Raw genomic sequence first — 26,186 nt, forward strand, 5'->3', positions numbered from 1 at the left:
TCAATGTGTAATTGGTTGGTTATGCTCCGATCACAGTTTTCGGGTGTTCCCCAAGGGTAGAATATAATGGTCGCTTCCTTGGTGATGTCACGAAAAGCCTTATGGAAGCCCTGTTTCCAATTCTAGGTGAAAGAAGGTGTTATACAAATGTACACAGTTTCCGAGAAAGGTATATACCCTCTGACTGTAGATATTTTGCATGTGCTGTACTTGGTTTCTTTGCTATATCTGGTGGACACCAACATGTGGTAATAATCAAGACCAAGCTTTCGTCAGCTCTTGCTTGCACCAAACTCGCCAGTAAATGGGAATAAAAGACCAGAACTGGACCAGTATCTCACTGTTGACCTGAAGTAAATTACAGGTATGCCTATTATTGCCAGAACAGAAGACAATTTTATGGTCAGTCTCTAGAAAGTATCTGCCCTAAAGCTGGTACCGCATGACCAGGCGGACCTGCCCCCTCCCTACAACAGTTCACAAGGGAGACTAAGGGTTAAGTTCTATCGGGGGAGTGTTCTCTGGCAAGACATATACGGAGGTGGCCACGAGGAAGGTCTATTACTTGGTGGCCTTTCAGTGAAGCAGTCCCTCCGTACCTCTTTTTTGTTGTCTGTCGTTACTCTGTTGCATAATACAAAATATATAAATACTGTATAGTGTGGGCTCAAGGAAACACAGAAACTGTCACTACATATATTAAACTCGTTTATCCGGGTGTCTTCATCCAGAAGTGCAGAGGCACTAAACGTTATCGACCATCAAGTTTAAACCATTTTTTAAATTGTTTAAAAACCTAGAACATAGAAGCTATTTTTAGAGAGAGCAAGAGAAGGAATAAATAATGGATACACAAAGCATAAAAAGACTTGGTCAGAACTCAATAGTACCAATACTGTCGGTACTTGAAGGAATCGTTTGTGTCTTAAAGATACTGTATATAGTCTTTGTATTCAAACACTTTTAGGAGAAGCTGGTAAATTCCTATTCAAATTCGACATGTAAGTGGTATAGCCAAATGGCATCCTCTAATAGATAATGCAAATGGATTTTAAGGGAAAAGTTGATGTGCTTTTCGATGTTAGAAGTCTAAACATTATTATAATTTAATATGTAACCCTTTAATTTGTGTTCTTTTATGGTGTCTTCCTTCATTCCTGTGTATTATGTAACCAGTAACCAGTGGCCAAAGTGAAATAATGCACGGGTGGGGTTACTAAGATCACCCCTATTATAATTTATTTACAAGCGCAGAGCACCACTCCTTTTTTTGTTCAGAAGCCTACAGAATCGCTTCCTTTTCTTTCAAAGAAAAATAGATTATTTTCCTTTTTTAAGTGAAACTTCTTTGCTGGCACCTACAGAGTTTTGATGGGGAAAATCCCTTGTGTTGTAACAATTCCATGATGGAAATGACGTCACTGCAGGCAGAAGAGGCAATCAGTGACGTCGGGGGAGAGGAAAGACACTGACTGACGCACACACACAAACACACACACAAACACACACACACACACACACACACACACACACACACACACACACACACACTGACTGACACACACACACACACACACACTTGACTGACACACACAATGACACACACATACACTGACTGACTGACATATATACACTGACACACACACACACACACACACACACACTGACACACACACACACACACACTGACTCACACACACAGACAGACACACTGACTGACACACTGACTCACACACACACACACACACACGGAATTTACAGTTACTATAAATATAGAAGTGCAAATAGCTAAAACACGCTAAGTCTAAGTCAAACTTCTTTGGGTTTTGGCACTGAAATTGCGTTTTGATTTTTAATTAAAAACATCACCATCACAAATACAATTTCTGTGCCAAAACATTGACAAAAGACAAAGAAGTCTCACTAATAATGCACGTGCTCGACACACACACACACACACACACACACACACACACACACACACACACACACACACACACACACACACACACACACACACACACACACACACACACACACACACACACACACACTTTTTTTAGAGCCTTAATATTGTATAAGGGTTTCTAAAGGGAGTTAAAACCGCTTTACCCAAAGTTTTGTATTAGTGGGTAATTCATTAAACTGCAATAATACTGATTTAGGGCAATATCTCGTGGAAACCTCCCTCTGACTTCAATTCAACTTTCTGTACAATAGTGCCCTGATCAGCACTATCACACTCTAATGAATAACCCCCTTCAGAATCTATTTAAATCAGACACTGTATGTGGTAATTTGTCTTTTGAACTCTGTATAGCCCTTCTCTGAGGAGGAGCGTACAGTATAACTCTTGAAAGCTTGCCTATAATATCAATTGTTAGTCCAGATTTAAAAAAAAAAAGTATCACCTATTAGTGAAGTACTCTTTTGAACTAGGAATAATTAGAAATTAAATTTAAAAAAGAACATTAAAGATGATTTTGTGAAACATTTTTGGGGTTGGTAGTTGACTAAATGTGGATGTAGAATGCATAATGAAGAGCATGTGACTTATAGTACAGGAGAAGAGGAAGCACGGATTCTGGCTAATGACCTATCTCCTGGGATTGCCCCATCATAGTTCCTTTCTGGATAAGATGTGTGTCATTTTCAGGATTCCAACATGTGAAAACAATGGGAGGATGGGACATCAGGACCAATCAATAAAAATATCCTTGTTTACAAGGCAGATATCTGTCGGAAGGGTCAAAGGCCTGGGGCATTTCATCCTCTTCCTTCTGGTAAAGTGTCCAGTGCAAGTGATAAAGCAGGGGCCTGGTGATAAGCAAAACAAGACAGGAACATACACGCAGAAAAAAAAGAGTGTCAAGGGTGGGGAGGGACATTTTGACAAGAAGCTGCTTAATGTTGAGAAGGATTGTCCATGTCCCATTCCATGATTTTCTCTTGGGGTTTTAAGATGCTGCATATTCTTCTCACTTTCTGTCTCTATTCCAGATTTAAGCCAGTGGTCCCATTAGGTAAGTACAATATAGAAGTTTTCTCTTTCACAAAAACTCAATTATATTTTTTGCTGAGTGTAATAGGGCAGAGATCCCGTAACTCACGTAACTGGTCGCTGTGCCATCGGTTTCCTGAATTGCAGAAGAGGATACTTATGTGGTTAGGGTAAAAGCACTTTTACACCCAACTTTCAGCACGGTTTATTTTGTATCTAAACATGTATGTATGTATGTATGTATGAATGTATGTATGAATGTATGTCTTTATTTATAAAGCACCATTAATGTACATAGCGCTTCACAGCAGTAATACACGTGACAAGTGACAAGAGAAGTTGGAGCATTGTATATGATAGGGGTGCTCAACTGCAGTCCCCAAGACCCCACAACAGGACAGGTTTTAAGAATATCCCTGCTTCAGCACAGGTGGCTCAATTAGAGGCTCTGTGACTGAGCCACTGATTGAGCCACCTGTGCCGAAGCAGGGATATCCTTAAAACCTGACCTGTTGGGGGGCAGTGGGGAGGTCTAGAGGACTGCAATTGAGCACCATTAGTATTTGACATAGCAGTGGTACTCCTTACTACTGTATGTATGTATGTATGTATGTATGTATGTATGTATGTATGTATAGCTTTATTTATATATCACGCCATCCAGACGCTTCACAGCAGTAATACACGTGACATAATATTACAACACAATGAGAATAAGCGCTTCAGATATAAAAGAATAGGAGTCCTTGCCCCGAAGAGCTTACAATCAAACCACACTTTCACCACTGCTTCACTGCTTCAACTATAGAGGTGACCTTCAGTTCGGTCACATTTATTATTCTCCAGGTTTTTAATGGGGGCACCCATAGATTAAGTTTGCAAAGCACTTTTCGTCATTTTATGCCATGTTTAATCCTGTCTGAGCTCATTTAATTGACCTTTTTACATTATTATGTTTCTTGTTACTTTCAACTCCCATTTTCTCCCGTTTTCTCTTGTTTTTTATTTTTATTTTAAGAGGTGTTTTTTTCCTTGTCACTTCGCCAAGAGTCGTGTCACCCGTGAATCACTGGTCTTATCACGAATAAGCCCCCCCCCACCATTGCCTGGCAGTGACAGCGAAGCATAGTGTTTCTTCAGACATCTAGCACTTAATGGTATAAAGGTCAAAAACACAGGAGAATGGGGAAGGCTGATTGCAGGTTGGGTAATACCTTAATGGCTTTTAACAGGCACACTGTATATAGCTTTAAAAGTAACTTTTGCGCCTCCAACTTTTTCTTCTGATGTACGGATCAAGAGAAGTTACACAAGTCAGCCATGCGCACACCGGGCACAGCCTTATAATTAGTTGAAATAATACGTTTTGAAGCTTTTCATGTACCCGGAGTACATTGATCTACATTATTTTGACTCCATCCTTTTCAGTGAATGTAAAGTTATTTTAGCATGATGTTGGCTTTGATAATTGTTCTGCATATTGTGTAATTTGTTCAATATGAATTAAGGCTGAGACCTTTTAAACCAACAGCATGGTTCAATACAGTCAAAGCTTAATTTAAGCGTGTTGTCCTTCAATATCATTGTCCTAATGGCCATGAAAATATTGTGGGCTGAAGAAGTAGCTAAGCAATAAAATTGTTGTGTTTAAAGGGGGTGAAACCAGTTTAAATCCCATTGTCATGCAGTATCTTGTTGTGACCTTGGGAATGTATTTCTGTACACAGGGCAGCCAATAGAAATCTTGAGGGCCAAGACAAATGCAAGGAGTAGGGCTCCCTCCACCTCCATAGCACCCCCCCCCCCCACCCCACCGCTCCCCCTTAGCACACCTACCATGAAAAAACATTTTTAGGGTGCAACTTTTACTTAAATGGCAGTGTTGCGAGCCCTTTTTCACACCTCGCGAGCCCCCCATTTTACACCTCATGGGCCCCCTCTATTTCCCTCCCTTTTCCCATGTAATTTCTCTGTCCTCCGTCTCACCTGTCACTCTCCCCCTTCCATCAATTACCCCACTCACCCTCAATCCCTGTCCCCCGCCTCACATGTATTTCTCTCCCCTTCACCCTTTTTTCCCTCACTCCATCTCCCCTCCTCTCCCCTTCCGTCAACTACACCACTCTCACTCAATTCCCTTCCCCCTCACATAATTCCCCCCCATAAAATATATACCAAAAAAAACACCCCCAATGCAAAAAACTTCCCACCCTCAAATACATACAAAAAAATCCGCAACCCCCCAATATATACAACCCCCCACGTCCCCAAATATATACAATCCCCCACCTCCCCAAATATATACAACCCCCCAAATACATACAAAACCCCCACCTCCCCAATACATATAAAAAAGACCACCAATACATATTTTAAAAAAAACAACATATAAAAAAAACAATGCATATATAAAAAGCCCCAATGCATATAAAACCCCTCCAATGCATATAAAAAGAAGCCCCAAAACATATAAAGAAGCCCCCACTCCCTCCCAATACACATAAAAATACCACCCCAATACATATAAAAAGACCCACAGTCCCCCCAATACATATAAAAAGACCCCCACTCTCCCCCAATACACGTAAAAGACCACCACTCCCCCCCAATATATATAAAAATACCCCCACTCCCCCTAATACATATAAAGACCTCACTCCCCTCAAAACATATAAAAGAGCCCCACTCCCCACAATACATATAAAAAGACCCCACAGACCCCCACTCCCCCAATACATACAAATAGACCCCCACTTCCCCCAATATATATAACAAGTGCAGTGGCACCGATAGCACCGCCATCATGCCGGTCCTGCATGGCGGGCACTCAAAGGGTTAATAAACCAAATCCATTCACTTTCAGCTCAAATTCTCTGCAATTTCTTTTTCTGACTCCTTGTTTATTTTAAGAAACTCAATTGCAAACACTTGCACTTTCTAAAGATGAGGTTAGATGGCTAATTCATATTCGCCGTGCTCTGTAACTGGAGATCCATGTTTGCTCCATCCATCCGGGAGGTTATACAGAATGTGACGCATTTAGCATGTGATAAAATGGAGGAATACAGTATTACAGTTGTTTTGAAACCATCTTTTGTTTTTCGGTCATCTGGAACTCATAATATCATATAACTATGTTAAATGTCTCCCGTGCCTGACTTGATGTTTTTCTATACTTTCCTCATGGATATATAAAGATAGAGATAGATAGAAACAGAAATCGGAGACTTTGAAGGAAAAGTGCTTTGATTTTGAGTCTCCAATTTAGGATGGGTGCACCTGTATTGCACTGGGTTGTGGCCACCTCTGCAAGCAAAGGGCGATGGCACTTTCCAAAACAGGGGTTTGAGGATTTGTAATAGACCGTTAGATCCACTTCTATTTGAGCTGCAAAGTATCCTGTCTCAATCAGTTTTCTCCATTCCTTCCAGCTCTTGACCCATGTTCTGCCTACATAAGCCTTAACGAGCCATGGAGAAACACAGACCACCTGTTTAATGAGTCCCAAGACAAACCGATGTGTGACAACCATCTGGATGGGGAGTGGTACCGCTTCACTGGCATGGCTGGAGATGCCATGCCCACTTTCTGTATCCCAGAAAACCACTGTGGCACTCTTTCGCCAATCTGGCTTAATGGGAGCCACCCTAGGGAATCAGATGGCATCGTTCAAAGACAGGCCTGTGCAAGCTTTAGTGATAGCTGCTGTCAGTGGAACACCACTGTGGACATCAAGGCCTGTCCAGGAGGATACTATGTCTATCAACTAACTAAAACTAGCAACTGTTTTCATGTCTATTGTGGGCGTAAGTACTTCACTTCTTTGTTTTTTGTGTACAGTATATAAAAAACAAGGTTTCTACTGAAACTATTGTTGCACTCTGACCATTAGAAGGGAAATATGTGCATCCTGTCTCCTCCACCGTAACACCTTTGAATCTAAAGAGAACGCACATTACAGAGCAGTGTGATATCCTTAGCCATTTCTACCATAACTAATAGGCACTGTAGATGAAAGCCCAATTGAATATGGACCAGATTTGAGTGGGAAAAACGTAACTGTTGAATTTCTCAATCTATTAGCGTATTCAGACCAACAACCAGTCAGTTAACTAAGATAATACTTCAGAGAACACAGGTTTAAAACCTAATACCAAGCAGGAATGTAGAAATGTACTCTCTTTTCCCTAGTAACTCATTATCTTAAACTTTATTCACAATGACAGGATTTTATACGTTTGAGACGAACAAGTGGTCAGAGCGTAATCGTACTGCTTTTTACAAACCCGAGTTTCCACTATTATTAGAAAGATATTATATTTACTGTGTGTATTATATATATATATATATATATATATATATATATATATATATATATCAAATAGAACAGCTGGTAGGCTGTAGGTGCATGTCCTATATGGGTAATATTTTCATACGTTACCGTTCCGAGGTCTGGTAATCAAGAGACAGCACTCTTATTTTTCAACTCAAGTGTATTAGTGAAAACAGTGACACATCAAAACCAACGTTTTGGTCCTCCAAAACGGGACCTTCCTCAGGGGTTCCATCTATATATATAATATATATATAATATATATATATATATATATATATATATATATATATATATATATATATATATATATATATATATATATATATATATATATATATATATATATATATAGGACTGTGGAGACCCTTTCTGTTTAAGAGCTTATACATTGCATACATATTTGTACAATGGTTTGAAGACCATCTTAGTGTACCGTTATTTTTTAAGATCTTTTGACCACTGGGTTGAACTATTATCAGAACTATTCACACACACACTTGTATATATATATTTACATGTGTATACTGTAGGTATGTGTATGTGTGTGTATATATATATATAGAGAGAGGGAGAGAGAGATATCATTTTATAGTAACAATATTGTAATCTTGTTTCAATATAAACCCATAATTATTTTTACAAGGGACAAATGTATGTACGACGTGCCACTATGCAATATGTAAACCTTGTAATCTGTATATTTGATTTGCTGCGTTCCGTACATAAGAACATTGTCACTTGGAATAATGTGCACCTACATTTGCATAGATTTCTATGATATCTGTGACGTGATGGATTGCCGGGGGACGTGTGTGGACACTGGAGACTGTATGTGCAGTACTGGAACGGTTCTGGGTCCGGATGGGCAGACCTGTCTCGGTAAGAAATTAGACAAATATCTTCACCATTAAACGCTTTGGGTGACCCAAGACGTAGTGACTATGTCATGAGGTCTGGCACTCCACGGGGCCCCATGGTGCAGTAGCTATGAGCCACTGATTGAGCCACCTGTGATTTATCCATAAAACCTGGTCTGTTGGTGGCCTTTGAGGACTGAGTTTGAAACCCCTGCTCTACATAAAGGATGAGGTCCAAAAATTCCACACTAGTCTTAGGCCTCATCTATAGTGATCGCGACCATAGTGCACGCGACGGGTAGGCGGTTCAGCCAATGAGGACGAACCTGCCTCGTGACATCATGGCCATGCCCATGGCACACCCCTCCGTCGCGAGCGATCAGAAGTCCACAGAGCGCTCGGTCAACAGGCGTGCGCAACACAATGCGCTCCGTCGCGCGCCTACACTGTGGACTTGGCCTTACTGTATTTTGCCGTCAACTGACGATCGAACGGATTCACGTTGAGATGCATATACACTTCTCCCAAACAGATGCTTTGGACGGCTTTACAATCTACAGTCTTTTGGTGGTAGGACTGTTTTGTCAAAATTGTTAGCTCAGAACGTGTTCCTTTGTTTGGTAAAGTAATTATGGTGCCATCATAAACACAGGCAGCCAATAAGCGTGAATGCAATGTTCCTGACGAGATGGGATACATACTCACAAGATATAACTAAGTAAAACAGTTACTTTATGGGGGGCTGAATGTTTCTAAGGAATCCGATTACACTGAGAAGTTGCTAAAATAATAATAATAATAATAATAAAAAGTTGAGCTCTCATTTGTAAGATCCCAGTCCCTTGTAGTGAACTAATTGCAAACATGTTTAAAATGTGAAACATAGGTAATGCAGATCTTATTTCATATCATGGTAAACAAATACAAAAGAGTTTTTACAACCCGTATCTTATCTCTTTTGGTGATAAAATTGTTTGCCCCGTGGCAGTGAAGGGAAAATCTCAAGCAGATGTTTAAAACAGCAGTCACTCCGGCTTTAATCTTTTTTTTGTACACCTCCCTTTTTTTTTGTTACCCGGATGGGGTATCAGGGGGTCACCTGGAGTTGAAATGCATTAATTTAATCTCAGGAGACCCCTGGTTTCCCGAGATATGTACCTGTAACTGTAGCACTGCCACTGTCCACTTAAGAAACAAAATGGCGGTTTAAATTGCCTTCATTATGCGGGCCAATAGGAAGCCGTGACCGCTTCCTGTTATCCCACATGACGCAAGGGATGTCAGTTTGTGGTGACACATTTCCCAGTATGTAGCTCGGACACCAGGTGGTCCACACAGCGGAAATTAACGTGCGTCAGCTCCAGGAAACCCCCTGCTGGGTGGACGTGGACTGCATCTTTAATTCAAGATAGATTTAGAATTGTTGCATTTTATCCCCTTCTCAAAAAAGTAATATGTTTGAGTCCCCTGTGGAAACAAAAAAGTTTAATCTCCATTATTTGGCCTATTGAAAGAAGAGAACATGCAACGATATGTGTGTGCCCTGTATCTGGCTCCTCTCCTGGTACGGCCCTATGAGAGAAAAAAAATTTGGGCAGGATTATCTGCTCTAATTAAAGTCATCAAACTCCTATCACATGTAGATATGATGCATGAAGGGAAGAGTTATAAAGCTAAATGGATAATCAGCATCACCTTCACTGCACCTAAAAAATGGCCAAGCTTTTAAACGGCGCCAAGTATATTTTTAGTTTCAATCTGCCACACGAGCAGACGCTGAAGACTTTGTAATGTATAGTCTTTTTGACTTGATGCATGCTATTTTTAGCTCCGGTGTTCCCGAAATATGAATCTTTTTAGTTGCCGGTAATTTGTTTACCATTCAGGGAACCAAAATAGCCTCCAAATCAGCCTTGACCCCTCTGGCAATAGGAAGCTGCAACATCATGGGGGCAGGACATTGCAGCTTTCTATTAGACTAAATTAGCTCGGCTGCCATCTTGAATTTTACATGAAGATTACAGACACAACTGAGGAGGTAGAAAGGTGTAAATATCTCATAAGGCGAGGTGTTCCTATATGGGGCTGACAGTTTTAACCCTTTAAATATATAATTGGCCAAGGCACTTTGGCCCAACATGGAACTAAACCTTTAATGTAACAAATGTCACAGTAATTAGGTCATGTGGAAGTATGAAACGTTGAGTGTACCCTGTCATTAGGTAGACTTATGTTCTCTACATATGTTCAGGCCTCATCAGAGTTTTCTCTCCAATGTCTCAAAGCATTATAATTCGTAAGTGCTTAACTATACAACTAAATGTTGGAAAATATGAATGTTACAGAGCAACTGATTTTTGTGTTTTGAATTTTTATGAAACTAATAACGTTTGTTTCTGTATTTAGATGAAAATGAATGTGAACACAATAATGGCGACTGTAGTGAGATCTGTATTAACCTCAAAAATTCCCACCGTTGCGAGTGTGGAAAAGGACGGGTCCTGGGAAAAGATGGACAAACCTGTGAAGGTGACTAGCATTGTTTTACCTGAATATACCAGTTGCAAGTGAGTCATGTTAAGGTAAAAATGGGTGGTGTCCTGTGCTGACTCAAATATAAAAATGAGGGGAAGGGTGATGAGGAAGGCTCCCGCATCAGCTAAAGTGTGTGATTGAGTAAGGAATAGTAAACAATTGCGTCAGGTGCAAAAGGGGATAGAGGGTAACGAGCAAATGAAAGAAAGGTTCCCCTCTGAATGCACTCAGACCAATTGGAAATTGGGTTGTGGGATATATAAAATAGTTGAATTAATATACATAGTTAAAATAGATAATTGTACAGAGGGGAGTGGTAAACAAATCCATGGCCACCCCCTAAAATGGCATACCAACACAAAAGTAGACTTGAGTAACCGTGTTAAGTATGTCTACAAAATAAAGAACAAAAATGCAAAGAAATACACCTAAGCACATTGGTATATATCCTCAATCCGACATAACCCAACAGAATTAGGCACAGACCTATTAGTGGAATGCGCTTATTATCAATAAAACCGGCAGTCACAAAGTTAAGTACTCTGTCGATACTGAGTCTGGGGGGTGTATTGCCGAGGGCAAAAGGCCATAAAATACCAATCTAAGCTGGCATCTATATCGCCAAGCGGTGAAGTGTGGGGAAATTAACCCATACACTGCTGCTAGGTGTAATTGTGAAAATGCACAAAACGACGTACGGTCACACTAATAGCACATCCACTATCACTATGTGTTAAAAGCTATATACAGGAAAAGGTACAAATAACCAGATCATACATCCTGAAAAAGGGCTAGCACAAAATGTGCTCAGTGATGGCCCTAACCTAAGCTTGGCGATATAGATGCCAGCTTAGATTGGTATTTTATGACCTTTTGCCCTCGGCAATACACCCCCCCAGACTCAGTATCGACAGAGTACTCAACTTTGTGACTGCCGGTTTTATTGATAATAAGCGCATTCCACTAATAGGTCTGTGCCTAATTCTGTTGGGGTTATGTCGGATTGAGGCTATATACCAATGTGCTTAGGTGTATTTCTTTGCATTTTTGTTCTTTATTTTGTAGACATACTTAACACGGTTACTCAAGTCTACTTTTGTGTTGGTATGCCATTTTAGGGGGTGGCCATGGATTTGTTTACCACTCCCCTCTGTACAATTATCTATTTTAACTATGTATATTAATTAAACTATTTTATATATCCCACAACCCAATTTCCAATTGGTCTGAGTGCATTCAGAGGGGAACCTTTCTTTCGTTTGCTCCTGACTCAAATATACCCAGAATCCTTTGTGTCTAGCAATGTTTGACATTTTTGCTTCTGAAGGAGCCTCATAGTAGGTTGTGTATTGAAGATGAATAATCAATTGAAACTCCACTTAGTACCATTCATGAACTCAATTTAATGTTACTGTTGCTGTCCATCTGCTTTTATTTCACCATTCATAAAAATATAGTTCCATGTGCTGACTTAGCATTTGTATGGTTATTACATATATACAGTACGTATAATTACAATGTATATACACCAACCAGAATTATGTTTAAGTTGTATAAAACGGCACAGCATCATCTCATGATGAAAGACTGAAGGAACGTAAGGTACTTAATACCGTGTATGTTGGTCACTGGCGTAACTTCTAGCATAAAATGTGCAGTGGAGCACATAGGAGAGTAAACAAGTCATGAGCTGACTGCCCACAGAAAGGTGAGCAACATAGCACATTAGCTCATTTATGTATTATATATGTGATTATGACCTCTGCGAAACTCGCTATACAGACACCCACTCTATCATCATGAAGGAGAACTATAATTGCCCTGGTTCCCTCACATCTCTGCATTTACAGATGACATGGCAAACTCATGCTGGCAGCTAAGATATGTTGAGTAGAAGCTAGAAGGATGTAGACGTTAGAAGGAAAGCTTTTGGATGCCTGTAGTCATGGAACAAATAGTTCCTGCAACCAGTGCATGGCAGATAGGGTGTGTCTGAGATGCACGTATTCCTAATAATATCCGTACTGACACAGGAGTGCATTTTCATACGGCCTAATAGGAGCAAGAGAACCGTGCCACTGCGTTTAAAGCTTTACGTCCCAGTGCAGCTGTTTGTGATCTTGGGCAAATTACTGTATCTCCTTATGTGTTGGCCACAAAGATTCCATTTTTAAATTCTATGGGGCAGGAAGTTGAGTCTGAAAAATGATATGCAGGGTCACGGTGCTTGGTATACTACAGCAGTCTGAGAAAATCTACTTCTGCATTCTGCATTCCTTAATCCAACAACTAAACGAGTTGTTAAAACTTTAAGCAATCCTTCACTATGATACATCATATTGGACTTTTTTTCCTTATTATTTCTCTCTTCTCTTTTTTTTTCCCTTCAATTTCTTGGTTCAATCAATGTTTCCCTCCCCCCTCCCGCCCTTTTTTTTTTTTTATAATCCAACCTCTGCAGTAATACACAAGCTGAAGATAAAAAAATACTTTAAACGCCAATAATTTTCCTGCTTCTAAAACACCTGGGAATGGAATTCTTTGTCATCTATCGACTTATTTCTAGTGACTTTTTCAAGAGCTTGGTACAACGGTTGTAATAATCTTTGTTTGTATAGATCCTCTAAGAAAGTGCATTATTCTTAAACTTCAGATAAGATATTTTTTATGTGGAGGACCTGACAGACAATTTTATTGCATTGGGATCCTGGGATCCCAGCTCAGAATCATAACATTCTATTTTTTTTTTACTTTTTCTGCCGGTTGCTGTTTGATGAATCCCCATCCTCCTGTAATTTAATTTCCATTTGCCTCAATTCACCTGTATCTTCGCCTGTTCTATTGGATTGCAAAACTTTTTGGAGTACTTTTTTCGGTACATCCCAAGTACAGCCGTTCTGTCTGGGTTCCTGTTTCAATATATATCTTTGAAAATGTATGAGAAGTCGAGTAAATTAGAAGCATAGAAAAACTATTCAAAACTCAACAAAGCTGTATAGTATATTTCAGCTCCTAATGGGATTTACATCTACATTAATTTAAAATAGTTTGAATATCTGCCACCCTGCGTATGGTGTGGAAATAGCTCATTTATCATTGCAACCTTTATCTGACCTTTCCTTATGCAACAGTAGCCAAATACAACATACTGATATGGTATTCCGGTTTTTATGGCCAAATTGACAGTGGAGAAGGTAGTTCATTGCATGTTCTGATACCTATTTAATAATAATAACTTTATTTCATGCAATGCTTTTCTCCCAATGGGACTCAAAGCGCTTCACAATTACAGTATAGAGCACAGTACGCAGCACATAGGAGTTTTACAGACACAGTCCTTGCCCCGTGGAGCTTACACTCTATGTTTTTGGTGCCCGAGGCACAGGGAGATAAAGTGACTTGCCCAAGGTCACAAGGAGTCAACACCGGGAATTGAACCAGGTTCCCCTGCTTCAAACTCAGTGTGATTGCTTACAGAGTCGGTGTCTAGATGTGCAAAGCTTTCATCGAGTTCAGGGACCATGCAAAATCGGTCCCTTTTTTTCCCAGGGACAAAAGCCCCGAGTCTGTCAGAGCTGAATGATATTAACTACCAGGCAGAGCCTGAAACGTGGGGTTTTCTTGAGAGGAGCGGAGAAAGTTCTTGGCGAATCACTTGCGAATTATGATCAAGCAGCGATACATTGAACAGACAGCGAATAGATGGTTGGAATAGAAACTTTTAGCCCTTAAAAGTTTTGTAAACAGGTTTGCCAGGAATTGAATTGGGGGTAGGGGGGGAGAATTTTCAGAAAAGTTTGTAAAGACATTTAGGAAAGTTTTTCAAATCTCAATTAATACACCAACATGAGAGCTTCATAGATGTAGCTGTATACAAGCTTTAAAGACCTCAAGCCTACTATACTGTATGATGTGTTCCCTTCTTGGTCTGTTGGAAGGTGTCAACCTGTAACATGCCTATAGAATAATCTATCTTGTATTAGACATTGAAGGCTGTCATAATAACAATGGAGGCTGTAGTCACACCTGCAAACCCATTGGGGACGTATACCAGTGTCATTGCCCACGGGGACTCATTCTGTCTGACGATACCCACACTTGTCAAGGTAAGAAAAGAGTATTTCAAGTTTTTTTTTTTTTCTAGGTTTTTACAATAAAAATAATCACAGTTTAATCCAACAGAAAATAATGATTAATTATTGCTAGCACTGCGTTGAATTGCAGCAAAATGGTTTAAGTAAAATTATTCCTTTGCTATTTGAAAGCAGTTATTCAAAGTCTATTAAAAATGTGGAAAGTTGTCATAAAAATGTGATGCATATTCTATGGGTTATTGGTATAGAACTACTGACTCCCCCAAAGAGAGAAACTGCCCCCTAATGGGTCAAGTCCTTCCTTTTCTATCTGTGAAGTCTGCAGACTGCTCACGCATTAGTTTAATAAATAGCATTTCTTTTTATTGTGCATCCAACCTCTTAAGGAGCCGTGCTAAAGTTACATTTATTCAGATCAAATGTTCTGTTAAAATCCCTCATTAAAACTTTAAACAACTGGGGGTAAAAATGGCTATGATTCCTGATTCCTCTCCTGCCGATTTGCTGGCAATTGCTTCAAACTGCATCTTGTGTTACTGGCCGCTCTGGCAGTGAAAAGGTTAACACCGTGCATTGATTTCTATCATTCAGATGGTTTTCGCAAACTTTTCTTTAAAACATTTTTGTAGATGGATGGCAGTGTAAAGATTATAACGCCTTCATTATGTAATCACTCCATTCTGTGTTTTGTTCTACACCAGGGGTGGGCAACTTCAGTCCTCAAGGGCCACCAACAGGTCAGTTTTTCAGGATATGGAGTTAGTCGCTGGACTAACATATGGACTGGAGTGAGTCACCCCTGCTGTATAACCTCTCGGAGGTGTGCAGCCATTCTGTAGAACTGTAGTAACTTCACATTGATATTCACAGCATGTACTGGTCTGAAATCAGCGGAAGACTGTTCATGGATGATTCTGTGAGACAGGTCAGCGTGTTCCCTCGCAGTGATCTGTCTCTGATAGAACACACAATCCTACATTTGATAACCACTAGGGATTCATGCCCAAGGCAGATATAGAAGTTATTGACAATGACACTTTTTCAGTGTGTGAGAACGTTTCCTTTCTTCTCCAGGAGAATGCATATCTACCGAGTATAGAAGTTGAGGCCTAAATGCTTTATTTAACCACTTGGTTTTGGGGAGGGCCCTGTACCTCTTGTACTGTTGTGTTAATCATTATTATTACTTCAATACCTCTTCCAGTTCCTGTGCTGTGCAAACCCAGTTCTATAGAAGTGGCTGTCCCCAAGGATCTCGTTGGGGGGTTGGAACTCTCACTGTCTAACTCTTCCTGCAAAGGAGTGTCCAATGGTACCCACGTCAACATCAATTTCAACCTGAAAACCTGCGGAACGATCATCAATGTTAGTAATCTCAAGCACACCCTCTGTATTGTAAAGTTGGCGTTATTTCATGTCACTATAATGCCCGGTGGCATTTAAAAATTCACCAAGTAACTTGGTGATCACACCAACTGTACACCACATTGTGTTTGGTTCCATGTGCAGCATAGAATGTATGTGTTATGCCTCTTTTATTTCTCTAGCTTTCAGGGCATTAGGTGGACTTTTGATAATGGTGCCCAACCTGCTTTTAGTCCCCTACTGCGAAAATAAACCAGATAATGCCAACATGACTCATGTTATAGAAAATATAAGGGGCTAGTCTAGTTCAAGACAATGGTTGTTTTCATACATTTTGCTTCTCTACTGCTCTTTATTTAATTAAGCTAACAAAAGTCTTAAGTAAGTTAAAGAAGCAGCTTTCTAAATTAGACCACAATAGAAAAAATGTGAATACAAAATGTAGTGCACACATGGGCCTCTGTATCATATACCAATAATGAATTGATATATTGAGAAAGATTGGGCATATTAAAATATGTTCCTGCAATATATTCTTAACTTTCTTGCATCACACTTTAGTTTAGGGTGACAGATATATTCTGTTTAAAGTCTTTTCCTGTGCGTACATGTTTTAAGACAAAACATATGCAGTATATAAAGAAGCAGCGATTCTGTTTTTGTACAAGGTATTTGGTTCTTATCTTTTAAACTTGCTTCTCCTAAGTGATCTCCCAGAACAGGACCTCCTTATTGTTACTATTTAACATCATCTGGTTCAGCATACTGTAGGTTGACCAACAATGTCCTAGTCTTTTTGAGAAATGTCCATCTCACATTACCAGTGAACCAACAAATAAGAGGAACACTGTTCTGGTTGTATCACTTACGATTTTGGTAGCAAAGTTTACTTCTCAAGATGTGGTGGGACATCAGATGGTCCATATTGTCTGACTGTGTTCTTTTGGTAGTGAGCCTGATATGGTCTTACTCCAGGAAACTCTCTAGTAAAGTTGAAGAGAAAAAAATAACGATTTTGTGTGGATCGGTGTGGGATGCTGTTTTAAACTCCCTTGTTGTTCTCTCTTCTTTCTGAATGTTATAGGTGGTAAGCGACAAAATCATTGCTACTAATCTTGTTACTGGAATGCCCAAGCAGACTCCAGGCAGTAATGGAGACATCATTATCCGCACTAGCAAGCTGCTAATCCCAGTGACCTGTGAGTTCCCCAGACTTTACACCATCTCCGAAGGCTACGTCCCCAACCTCAAAAACTCGCCACTGGAAATAATGGGCCGTAATCGAGGCACCTTCCCATTTACATTGGAGATCTTCAAGGATAAAGAATTTGATGAGCCCTACAGAGAAACCCTCCCAGTGCTGAAGCTCAGAGACTCCTTGTACTTTGGAATAGAGCCCCTAATGCGTGTGAACGGTCTGGAGACATTGGTGGAGAGCTGCTTCGCCACCCCGACTTCCAAAAACGACGAGTTCCTGAAATACTATTTAATCCAGGATGGGCAAGCATTGCTATTTTTTATTTTCTATATTAGATCATGTATGCAGAAAAATGTGAGACTCTAGATCAGCAGATTAAGGGGTTTATGCAGAGAGGTACTTTACAGAAAGGCGCAACGGCAATAAATTCGCCACAGAATTGCCTTTTAATTTCGTCCTATGCAGGGTACTCCGTTAGCCCTGTGTAAAGTAAATTTTAAATTTGGCGTGTTTCACTTGGCGTGAAACTCGCCATGCAGAGCCGCGCGTTCGTTGCCCAGCATAAAGCCAAGTTTTGCTGGCGGCCACAATTGTACACAAACGCGCCATGTAATAGCCCCGATTGGCGCATACATGCGCATCGGAGCTACTGGAATACTGCGTGTTTTGTAAATGGCTAATTCAAGCTTCTCGCCACCCGTCTGGCAAATATTTATGGAAATAAAATAATTCCGGCGGATTTTACTTTTCTCGCCAAGTTCTCGCCACGCACAATTTAGCTGCGGACATTTTTGCCAAAAACCTGCCGAGATTGGCCTTATCGCACGTCTCTGCATAAGCCCTTAGTTTTAATTCTGAAATATCCAGCACTGAGTCAGAATGTCTATTATAATACACTGTAGCAATCAATATACATGTCCATGGTCAGACAGATGTAACTGCCAGTTTTAGGCTAGGTCCCCAGTGGCCATGGCAGCGCGTGCCACACACAAGGCACAGTCCTCTATGGGGTAGGCCCCAGTCAGCGTGTGCGGGCGCGCACAAGCCGTGATGCCTCGACCGCCTTGTCCAAAAGACAAGATGTTTGTTCAGCCAATGAGGGCGAACCAGCCGTGTGACATCATGGCCGTGCCCCCACAACGCCCCTCCCCCATCGGATCTCCTGATCTCCACTCCTAGCACAGCCGCAGACAACAGCCCGCGGCTGAAACGGGTGCACGTGCCGCCTGACGCGTGCGTGCAGCCGTGACCACTGGGGGCCGTAGCATTACACTGCTTGCCAAGGAAAATCTGTGACCATCTCGCAGTAACGCGTGGGATGATCCACAGCTGGCTGTAGTGGCCCATCGGATTAACAGAGCGGGGGTCCTGCATCTGAATGGGACTCGCAGGCCAGTATGATTAACACAGTGTGAGTCCCATTCAGATGCAGGGACCCCCGCTGTGTTAATCCGATGGGCCATTAGTCTGGCTGCAGGAATCTCGCAGCGTGGGATGGGTTTAAATGCAGAATTCGCAAGGCAAGCAGTCTACAACCAGCTGCTGTACATTGGTGTAAAAAATATATAATAATTATATATATATATATATATATATATATATATATATATATATATATATATATATATATATATATATATGAAAAAATCATCTCAGTTGGCACACTGTAAACATAGATAAAATGCTGATGCTTGCCCCATATGCACATGTAAAAATAGAATTTACCAGATTAGAATCCGGAAAAAACGAGACAGCACACAGTCTTAGTGATTCCAATGCAGATGTAATCAAAGTAACATGGCACCACCTCCAACGTTTCGGTACACTCAACGTGACCTTCCTCAGGGACGTTGAGTGTACCGAAACGTTGGAGGTGGTGCCATGTTACTTTGATTACATCTGCATTGGAATCACTAAGACTGTGTGCTGTCTCGTTTTTTCCGGACTCTAATCTGGTAAATTCTATTTTTATATATATATATATATATAGATATATATATATATATATATATATATATATTCATGCATGAAACAATATAGAATATATACAGGCATACCCCGGTTTAAGGACACTCACTTTAAGTACACTCACCAGTAAGGACATATCGCCCAATAGGCAAACGGCAGTTCACGCATGCGCCTGTCAGCACGTCCTAAACAGCAATACCGGCTCCCTACCTGTACCGAAGCTGTGCGCAAGCGGGGAGACTACAGAGCCTGTTACAAATGCGTTATTTACATCAGTTATGCACGTACAGTATATGACGATTGCAGTACAGTACATGCATCAATAAGTGGGGAAAAGGTAGTGCTTCACTTTAAGTACATTTTCGCTTTACATACATGCTCCGGTCCCATTGTGTACGTTAATGCGGGGTATGCCTGTATATAGATTCAGGGGTGGTCAAAGTGCATAAAAAAAAGTAGTAGTACTTTTTATAAGCAATTCAAAAACCCATTAAACAACAAGCTCCAATGCTTTGGCAATCAATGAAATAATAAGCAGTGCTGGCGAATAAATGACCGTTGTACACCATATGGTATCCCCAGTATATGTTGCTCAGTGAGACTGCGGATTCCTTTATAAATTCTTTATAAATTATCCGAGAGTTATTTCTCCTGATTTCAATTTTTTCTTCTTCTTAATTCGCCTGAGGAGCTGGGTGAGAGTAACAGTTTCTCGTTTTAACTAATTTATATTTTATTTGAACAAAAAAAAAAGTAATATGTTGAATCAGCGTTCCGATAAAATATCGCATACGTACAGTAGTTAAAAGAGAGAGAACCATTTTTGACACATACATTTATTACACAGAGTTTAATATAATAAAGGATTAAAGTGAATATTTTGTAAGGCAAATAGAACAATCAGTTTAAGTTTATATTTAACATTAAAACGCTTCTGCATTTATCTTCATTTTGCTGCTAGATAAGCATACAATTAATTTCCCGCCACTGTTCCAGAGCAAGGGTTTCAATGACATAGGGAGAGTGTTCAGGGGAAATTAGGTAGGAAACTGGGCCTGGGAAAGAGGAAGAAAAAAAGATAAATACAGTAAATACGTCTGTGATAATATTCTGAATTATATGGCTCATGTAATTATTTTATTAAGTTAGAAAGGATCGTCAAATGTCCTCAAAGAAAATAATCTTATTCTCTTCGTGAGATTATTTTTATTTCTTATTTTTTAGGGCAGAAACTTCGTGTGGCAGTTTCTAACGTCCCGATTGTATCTCTTATTCCTAGGTGTGTGTCGGACGACGCCGTCAAACAATACACATCGAAAGATCACCTGGCGAAGCATTTTCAGGTTCCTGTGTTCAAGTTTGTGGGGAAAGATAACAGGGTGAGTGTTGGCTCGCAGGTAACATTTAGTAACAATGTCATTATATGAGGTTGAGACGTGGAGAGGTTACTTGTTGCCAACAAATATGAAGCGAGAAAGGCGCAAAAAGCATAAGGGCCATATTTACAGTACTGTACTGTACATTACTTAATTACCATATCGCATGTTTAGGTGAATGGACCGTAACGTCCCTTATGGGTCGCCGAGCACCTCTAAAAATAAATGTAGCTGTAAATTAGGAAGTTTTGACCTATTGTAAAGGATATCCCTGCTACACCAGAGGTGGCTCAATTAGTGGCTCGGTCATTTTGACTTAACCACTTGTTCTGAAGCACAAGTACCCTTAAAACCTGTACTGTTGGTGGTCCTTGAGGACTGGAGTTGGGAACCTCTGCTAAAGGCCAATTGTTCCCTCTCCAACTGTAATGCTTATCCTCTCTTCATGAATCCCCATTACCTGCCACAATTTCTCTCCTCACATATTGTATGCTGCCCAGTCTTCAGCACCTGTAGCTCTCTCCTTAAGTCGTGCTCCTGAGAACTGAGTTTGGCCTCCCCTGAATAACCCATTGTACATATCTTTACTGTTGTCATATGTCATTTTATAAAGCAGTGGTCCTCAACTCCAGCCCTGAAGAACCTCCAACAGGCCAGGCTTTAAGGCCATCCCTGCTTCCGCACAGGGGGTTCAATTAAAATGATTGAGCCCCCTGTGTTAAAGCCGGGATATACTTAATATCTGACCCGTTGGTGGGCCTTGAAGCCTGGAGTTGGGAACCACTCGGTATGAAGGACAGAACATTTAAAAGCAATCACTGGTTTTCTGCCATAAGATCCTGTCCTTGAAATGCTTACTTTTTATGACCTGACAATTACAGGAGAATGTAAACCTGCAGCTTGTGGTTTAACACATTTGTTTCCAAAGGGGGGGCCTGCAATGCCAAAATAAAGTTTGCATTGTAGCCACCCGTGGCAGTGAGGGAGTTAATTTCTGCAGAGCAACATACTAAGAGCCCAAATCTCTCCACCAAGATCAGGAAATGTACATATTTATTCAAAACCAGGCTTTAGTTGGAGCAGGGCCGCAGGTGCTCAGTAAATGGCGTAAATAAATCCTGCAGGATAGCAAACATGTTTTGTAAACTCATTGGTGAAGTGGCTACTTCTGAGTCAACTACATTGAAGAGAAGTGTTGTTGGCATATGGTATAAAGGTTACTCTGCTATCAGTGTACATTCTGTGACTTGTTATACTGATAAATTCAAGTGTACTCATCAGTATTTTGAAATAAACAAGGGATGTGTGGGTGGATCTCAAGCTATCTACATAAGGTATGATATGTGCTGTGATTGTAGTATGAAACATTAAGTTAAGACATCTATAATTTATTGTATATCCTCTCTTGGGCAACCAAATGGTCACATACAGTAGCAAAACGTTTTTTAGATCAACCAAAATAATGAGTATCAGTTTTTGGGGACTTCTAGTGGATTGATTGTAATATACAAAGTGAGGACTGTCTCCAGCTATTTTGGGGCCTGTCTCCTCTGTCCACGATGGGCCAATCCTCCACACTTGGCACCACAGTTAAGCTTACTTTGCCCCTCTCCAGTCCCCCACACCCACTATATAAAGTTGAGAAGGAAGATAGATTAAATGGTTCGTCTCATGTAGGATCAAAGTTATCTGATGGCACTTATGTTTTATGGGTTAAAGGGTCATTCCCATGTGCAACCAAAGTGACCTTATGACAGATACCTGTTTACTGGGTTAAAGGTTCAGTACCACATAGGCCCAAAGTGACCAAATGGCAGTTAAAGGGACAGACCAATAAAGACAAGCATTCTCTGGTGTCATGGGGGTCTTCTCTATTTGTGATCCATTTCACAAGAAAAAACGCTGGCTCAGACCGTGGTTGCCGTTTGGGGAGAGAACTCCGGACCAATACCCCTGAACACGCTTTTCTTTTACCTCCCTTCCCGTACAGGAAGTCTTTCTGCACTGCCAAGTCCTGGTGTGCGGAGCAATGGACGAACGATCTCGTTGTGCACAAGGATGCCGCCGACGTATGCGTAGAGCGGCGGAGTTGGAGGAGGAAACCGGTCACATTGCAAATCATCTCCTCACTGGTGGACCCATCATCATTAATATGGAAGAGTAATTTCTACCATTAGACCCTGGGCCATGGTGCGGTATATCAAGCTTCCGTAATGTTGCGTCTAGGCCTATTATCTTATCTCTGCGTGCATCTGTGTCAAATGTAAGAAACTTTGTGATCGAATTCCTTATATTTAACGTTGTACACCGAGATTTTTATACCAGGCCAAATCTGACACACTTTTTATATGCAGGAAAGGAGAGACATGTGACAACCTGATGGATTTCAGTCTGGGGCTAGGGATAAAACTTAGGCTCAGATCCACAAAACGGTGCTAAGCATTTGCACACCTTTTCTCCTCTACATTTGAACGGGAGCTGGGGCATGCTAAAGCTTAGCATCCTTTAGTAGATCTGGGCCTTAGGATGTTACTATTATAAACCCAGTTCCTGTACCATAGCGAGACATTTAGGAATGTCAGGAAACATGTAATTGTACTCCCATCTCCATATTGTTTCAAGGCAATATTGAAAGGCAATGTTAAGTACATAAAATGTATTTTAAAATAAATTGCAGGTTGAAGCTTTAATTAGCAGTACAAGGAAAATCGAAACCATTTTTTTTATTTTTATGTTAAGGTTGCTTTAATATTATTTAGATTTAACCAGCCATGTGACAACCTCACGCCATTTTTAATGCTTGTTGCTGTGTTTTAATTCATGTAGTACTAAAATCATATCAGCGGACATTATAATGACAGGTATCACAGACCGCCAGATGTGTCCTTCCTACATCGCTGCCCAGTTCCAGTGAAATACTAGTTATGTTATTCTGCAAAATCTATTCAACCCCATTCACACAATTCATATAGTTCAGTTCGAAAATAAATGCATACAGTATGAGACCAGCTGTGATTAAAATATTATCTTGAGGCAGTGATATTTTAGTAGATGAAAAATTATTTGTATCTAAATTCCAATAAGTAGTTAAGCTTTAGATAAAGAAATGTGGTTAACAAAAAAAAGCATGTCTTTATCCACTCATTAGTAGTTAGTATTTCTGCCCTATTCCTAATGTTTATGTAACCCTCTTTCCTGCTGATTTAGAGAGACTACTAGTGCTGTATGTACCTGCTGGCTCAGCGAGATCTGGGCCTCCGCTAACTGGGAGCCTTGGGTAACAATATGTTCTTGGCAGCACCTCCACTTACCCAGAATCCCCAATAAGTAAGATTCCCCTAGGTAAGAATAATAACAAGCCTCAACGTTGTAACCTTTTACTAATAAGTAACCGCAAAACCTTAGCGTACACTTATTAGGAATGAAACACAGATAATCACAGTACATGAATAGCTGATACTCAATAATTATACACCAGTGGCATGGCCACTCTCCACATTAAGTAATGTCACTTCCCACCACCGCGTGTACCCCACACCGTGTCCAATGTATATACTCAGTCCCTTGGTCACTCAACCCAGTGTCTCCAAAGAACCGTCCCCCAAGGCGGGATCAGCGCCTGAAGGTTGTTGGTGCACTTATTAAATACCTTCCGGCTACTCCAGCAGCCGGTAACAGACAGGATCCGCCGATCCAGCGTAGTCTCTCATGAGTTGGGAATGTCCAGTAGCTTGAGCCCAAACCACTGATCGCACACCGCAGCTCAGGAAGAACACTGTGTCCCTGCCTGCTAATACAGTAAGGGAATAGAATGTCTCTCTCTCTCTAGGGCTTTCCCTGACAGCACCACAAGCTAATGGTGACTCAGGGTCTGCACTGGGGCCTGAGGGGAAATCTGGCCTATGCAGGTGGGTCACTGACCCCATGCACACACACAACCACTCCCCTTGCTCCTCCGGCGCCCTCTGCTAGCGTGGTCTCTCCCCCACGCTTCCCTTTCCTGCCTGCCAGCAATCCCTGCACTCCTATTCGTTCAATGGTGTCATGTGGCTCTGCTGAGGCTCATGGGAATTATAGTTTTACCCCAGAGCCTCCTGGTTATTGGCCAGCCGTTCGCGCACTTACACTGCGCATGCGCGAACTCTCTCCGTGCCTCCGATCGCGCATTGCGCAATGCCAATCACAACATGGTGGTGCCCTATGCTATCGGCCCGCCGCGGAACCTCCTGACGCGCCCTATAGCGGAGGTACAGAGGGGAAACAGGAACACCACTACATTTAGATGGAGTTTTTCTGTTGATCCGTAAAAAAACAAACACTCCGATTTCCTCAATGATCCACAAACACCCCTGCTCAAATGAAACATTAACAAGGTAACAAAGTATTAGTCCTATGTGTTTTCCAAAGTTACACTTTTATCTATTTTATATATAATACATTTATTGTAATACATGTATGCTACATTTGTAAAAAAAACAATTCATATATTCCTGGGTGGTTATTAATTGCATATCATTTTAGTTTAGTTTTTTTGTATTATAATGCATTTTTTTATCTTAACTTTTTTTGCATAAATATTTTTGATTAAATGTGTATACTACTCTTAGCGTCTGTTGTACAGTAGTTATAAAGTGAAAGTAAATACACATGAAATATAATTACATGTACGAAGATATACAGTGAATACCGAACCTCTGATGATATGTATGTGTCATAAGTCAAGGACATAATGAATAAGCATTCAGTTAACAATCTGAATGATAAATACAAATAACTTGTCTGATCTTACCATTTCTTTCTAGGATTGAATCAGTATGATCAGTGTGTGACGGGCTAAAACGTTTCACGTTAAGTAAACAACACACCTACTGTACACTCCAGCTACAGCTTCTACAACGCTGTATCATTAAAAATGCAAAATAACACACACACACAAATACAAAATAATGCAAACACACACTCATAATACAAAATAATGCACACACACACTCTCATAATACAAAATAATGCACACACACACTCTCATAATACAAAATAATGCAAACACACAGTCATAATACAAAATAATGCACACACACACTCTCTCTCTCTCTCTCTCTCTCTCTCTCTCTCTCTCTCTCTCTCTCAATACAAAATAATGCGCACACACACACACACACTAATAATACAGTATAATACACACACACACACACACTCATAATACAAAATAATGCACACACACACTCATAATACAAAATAATGCACACACTCTCATAATACAAAATAATGCACACACACACTCTCATAATACAAAATAATGCGCACACACACACATAATACAAAATAATACACACACACACTCACTTTTAAATTGGAAAGTGTTCAGTGTGGTTTTATAGAATTTGGAGAAAAACATTTCCACTTAGTATCATGTAAAATAAGTACTTTGGGAGGTATACAAAATATATTTATTCTTT

At 40.4% G+C, this 26,186-nt stretch overlaps 1 protein-coding gene across 1 annotated transcript; it reads left to right on the top strand.

The window, feature by feature from the left end:
• The first annotated feature begins 2,827 nt into the window (after positions 1-2,827).
• OIT3 (oncoprotein induced transcript 3) lies at positions 2,828-26,158 on the top strand. Its single transcript, XM_075610788.1, has 9 exons — positions 2,828-3,023; positions 6,433-6,807; positions 8,106-8,216; positions 10,601-10,723; positions 14,713-14,835; positions 16,028-16,188; positions 17,273-17,688; positions 20,634-20,733; positions 22,721-26,158. Exons 1-9 carry the CDS (start codon positions 2,927-2,929, stop codon positions 22,892-22,894), a joined length of 1,680 nt encoding a protein of 559 aa, XP_075466903.1. The 5' UTR covers positions 2,828-2,926; the 3' UTR covers positions 22,895-26,158.
• The last annotated feature ends 28 nt before the right edge of the window (positions 26,159-26,186 follow it).

Source organism: Ascaphus truei, chromosome 8 (genome assembly GCF_040206685.1).
Source record: "Ascaphus truei isolate aAscTru1 chromosome 8, aAscTru1.hap1, whole genome shotgun sequence".
NCBI lineage: Eukaryota > Metazoa > Chordata > Amphibia > Anura > Ascaphidae > Ascaphus > Ascaphus truei.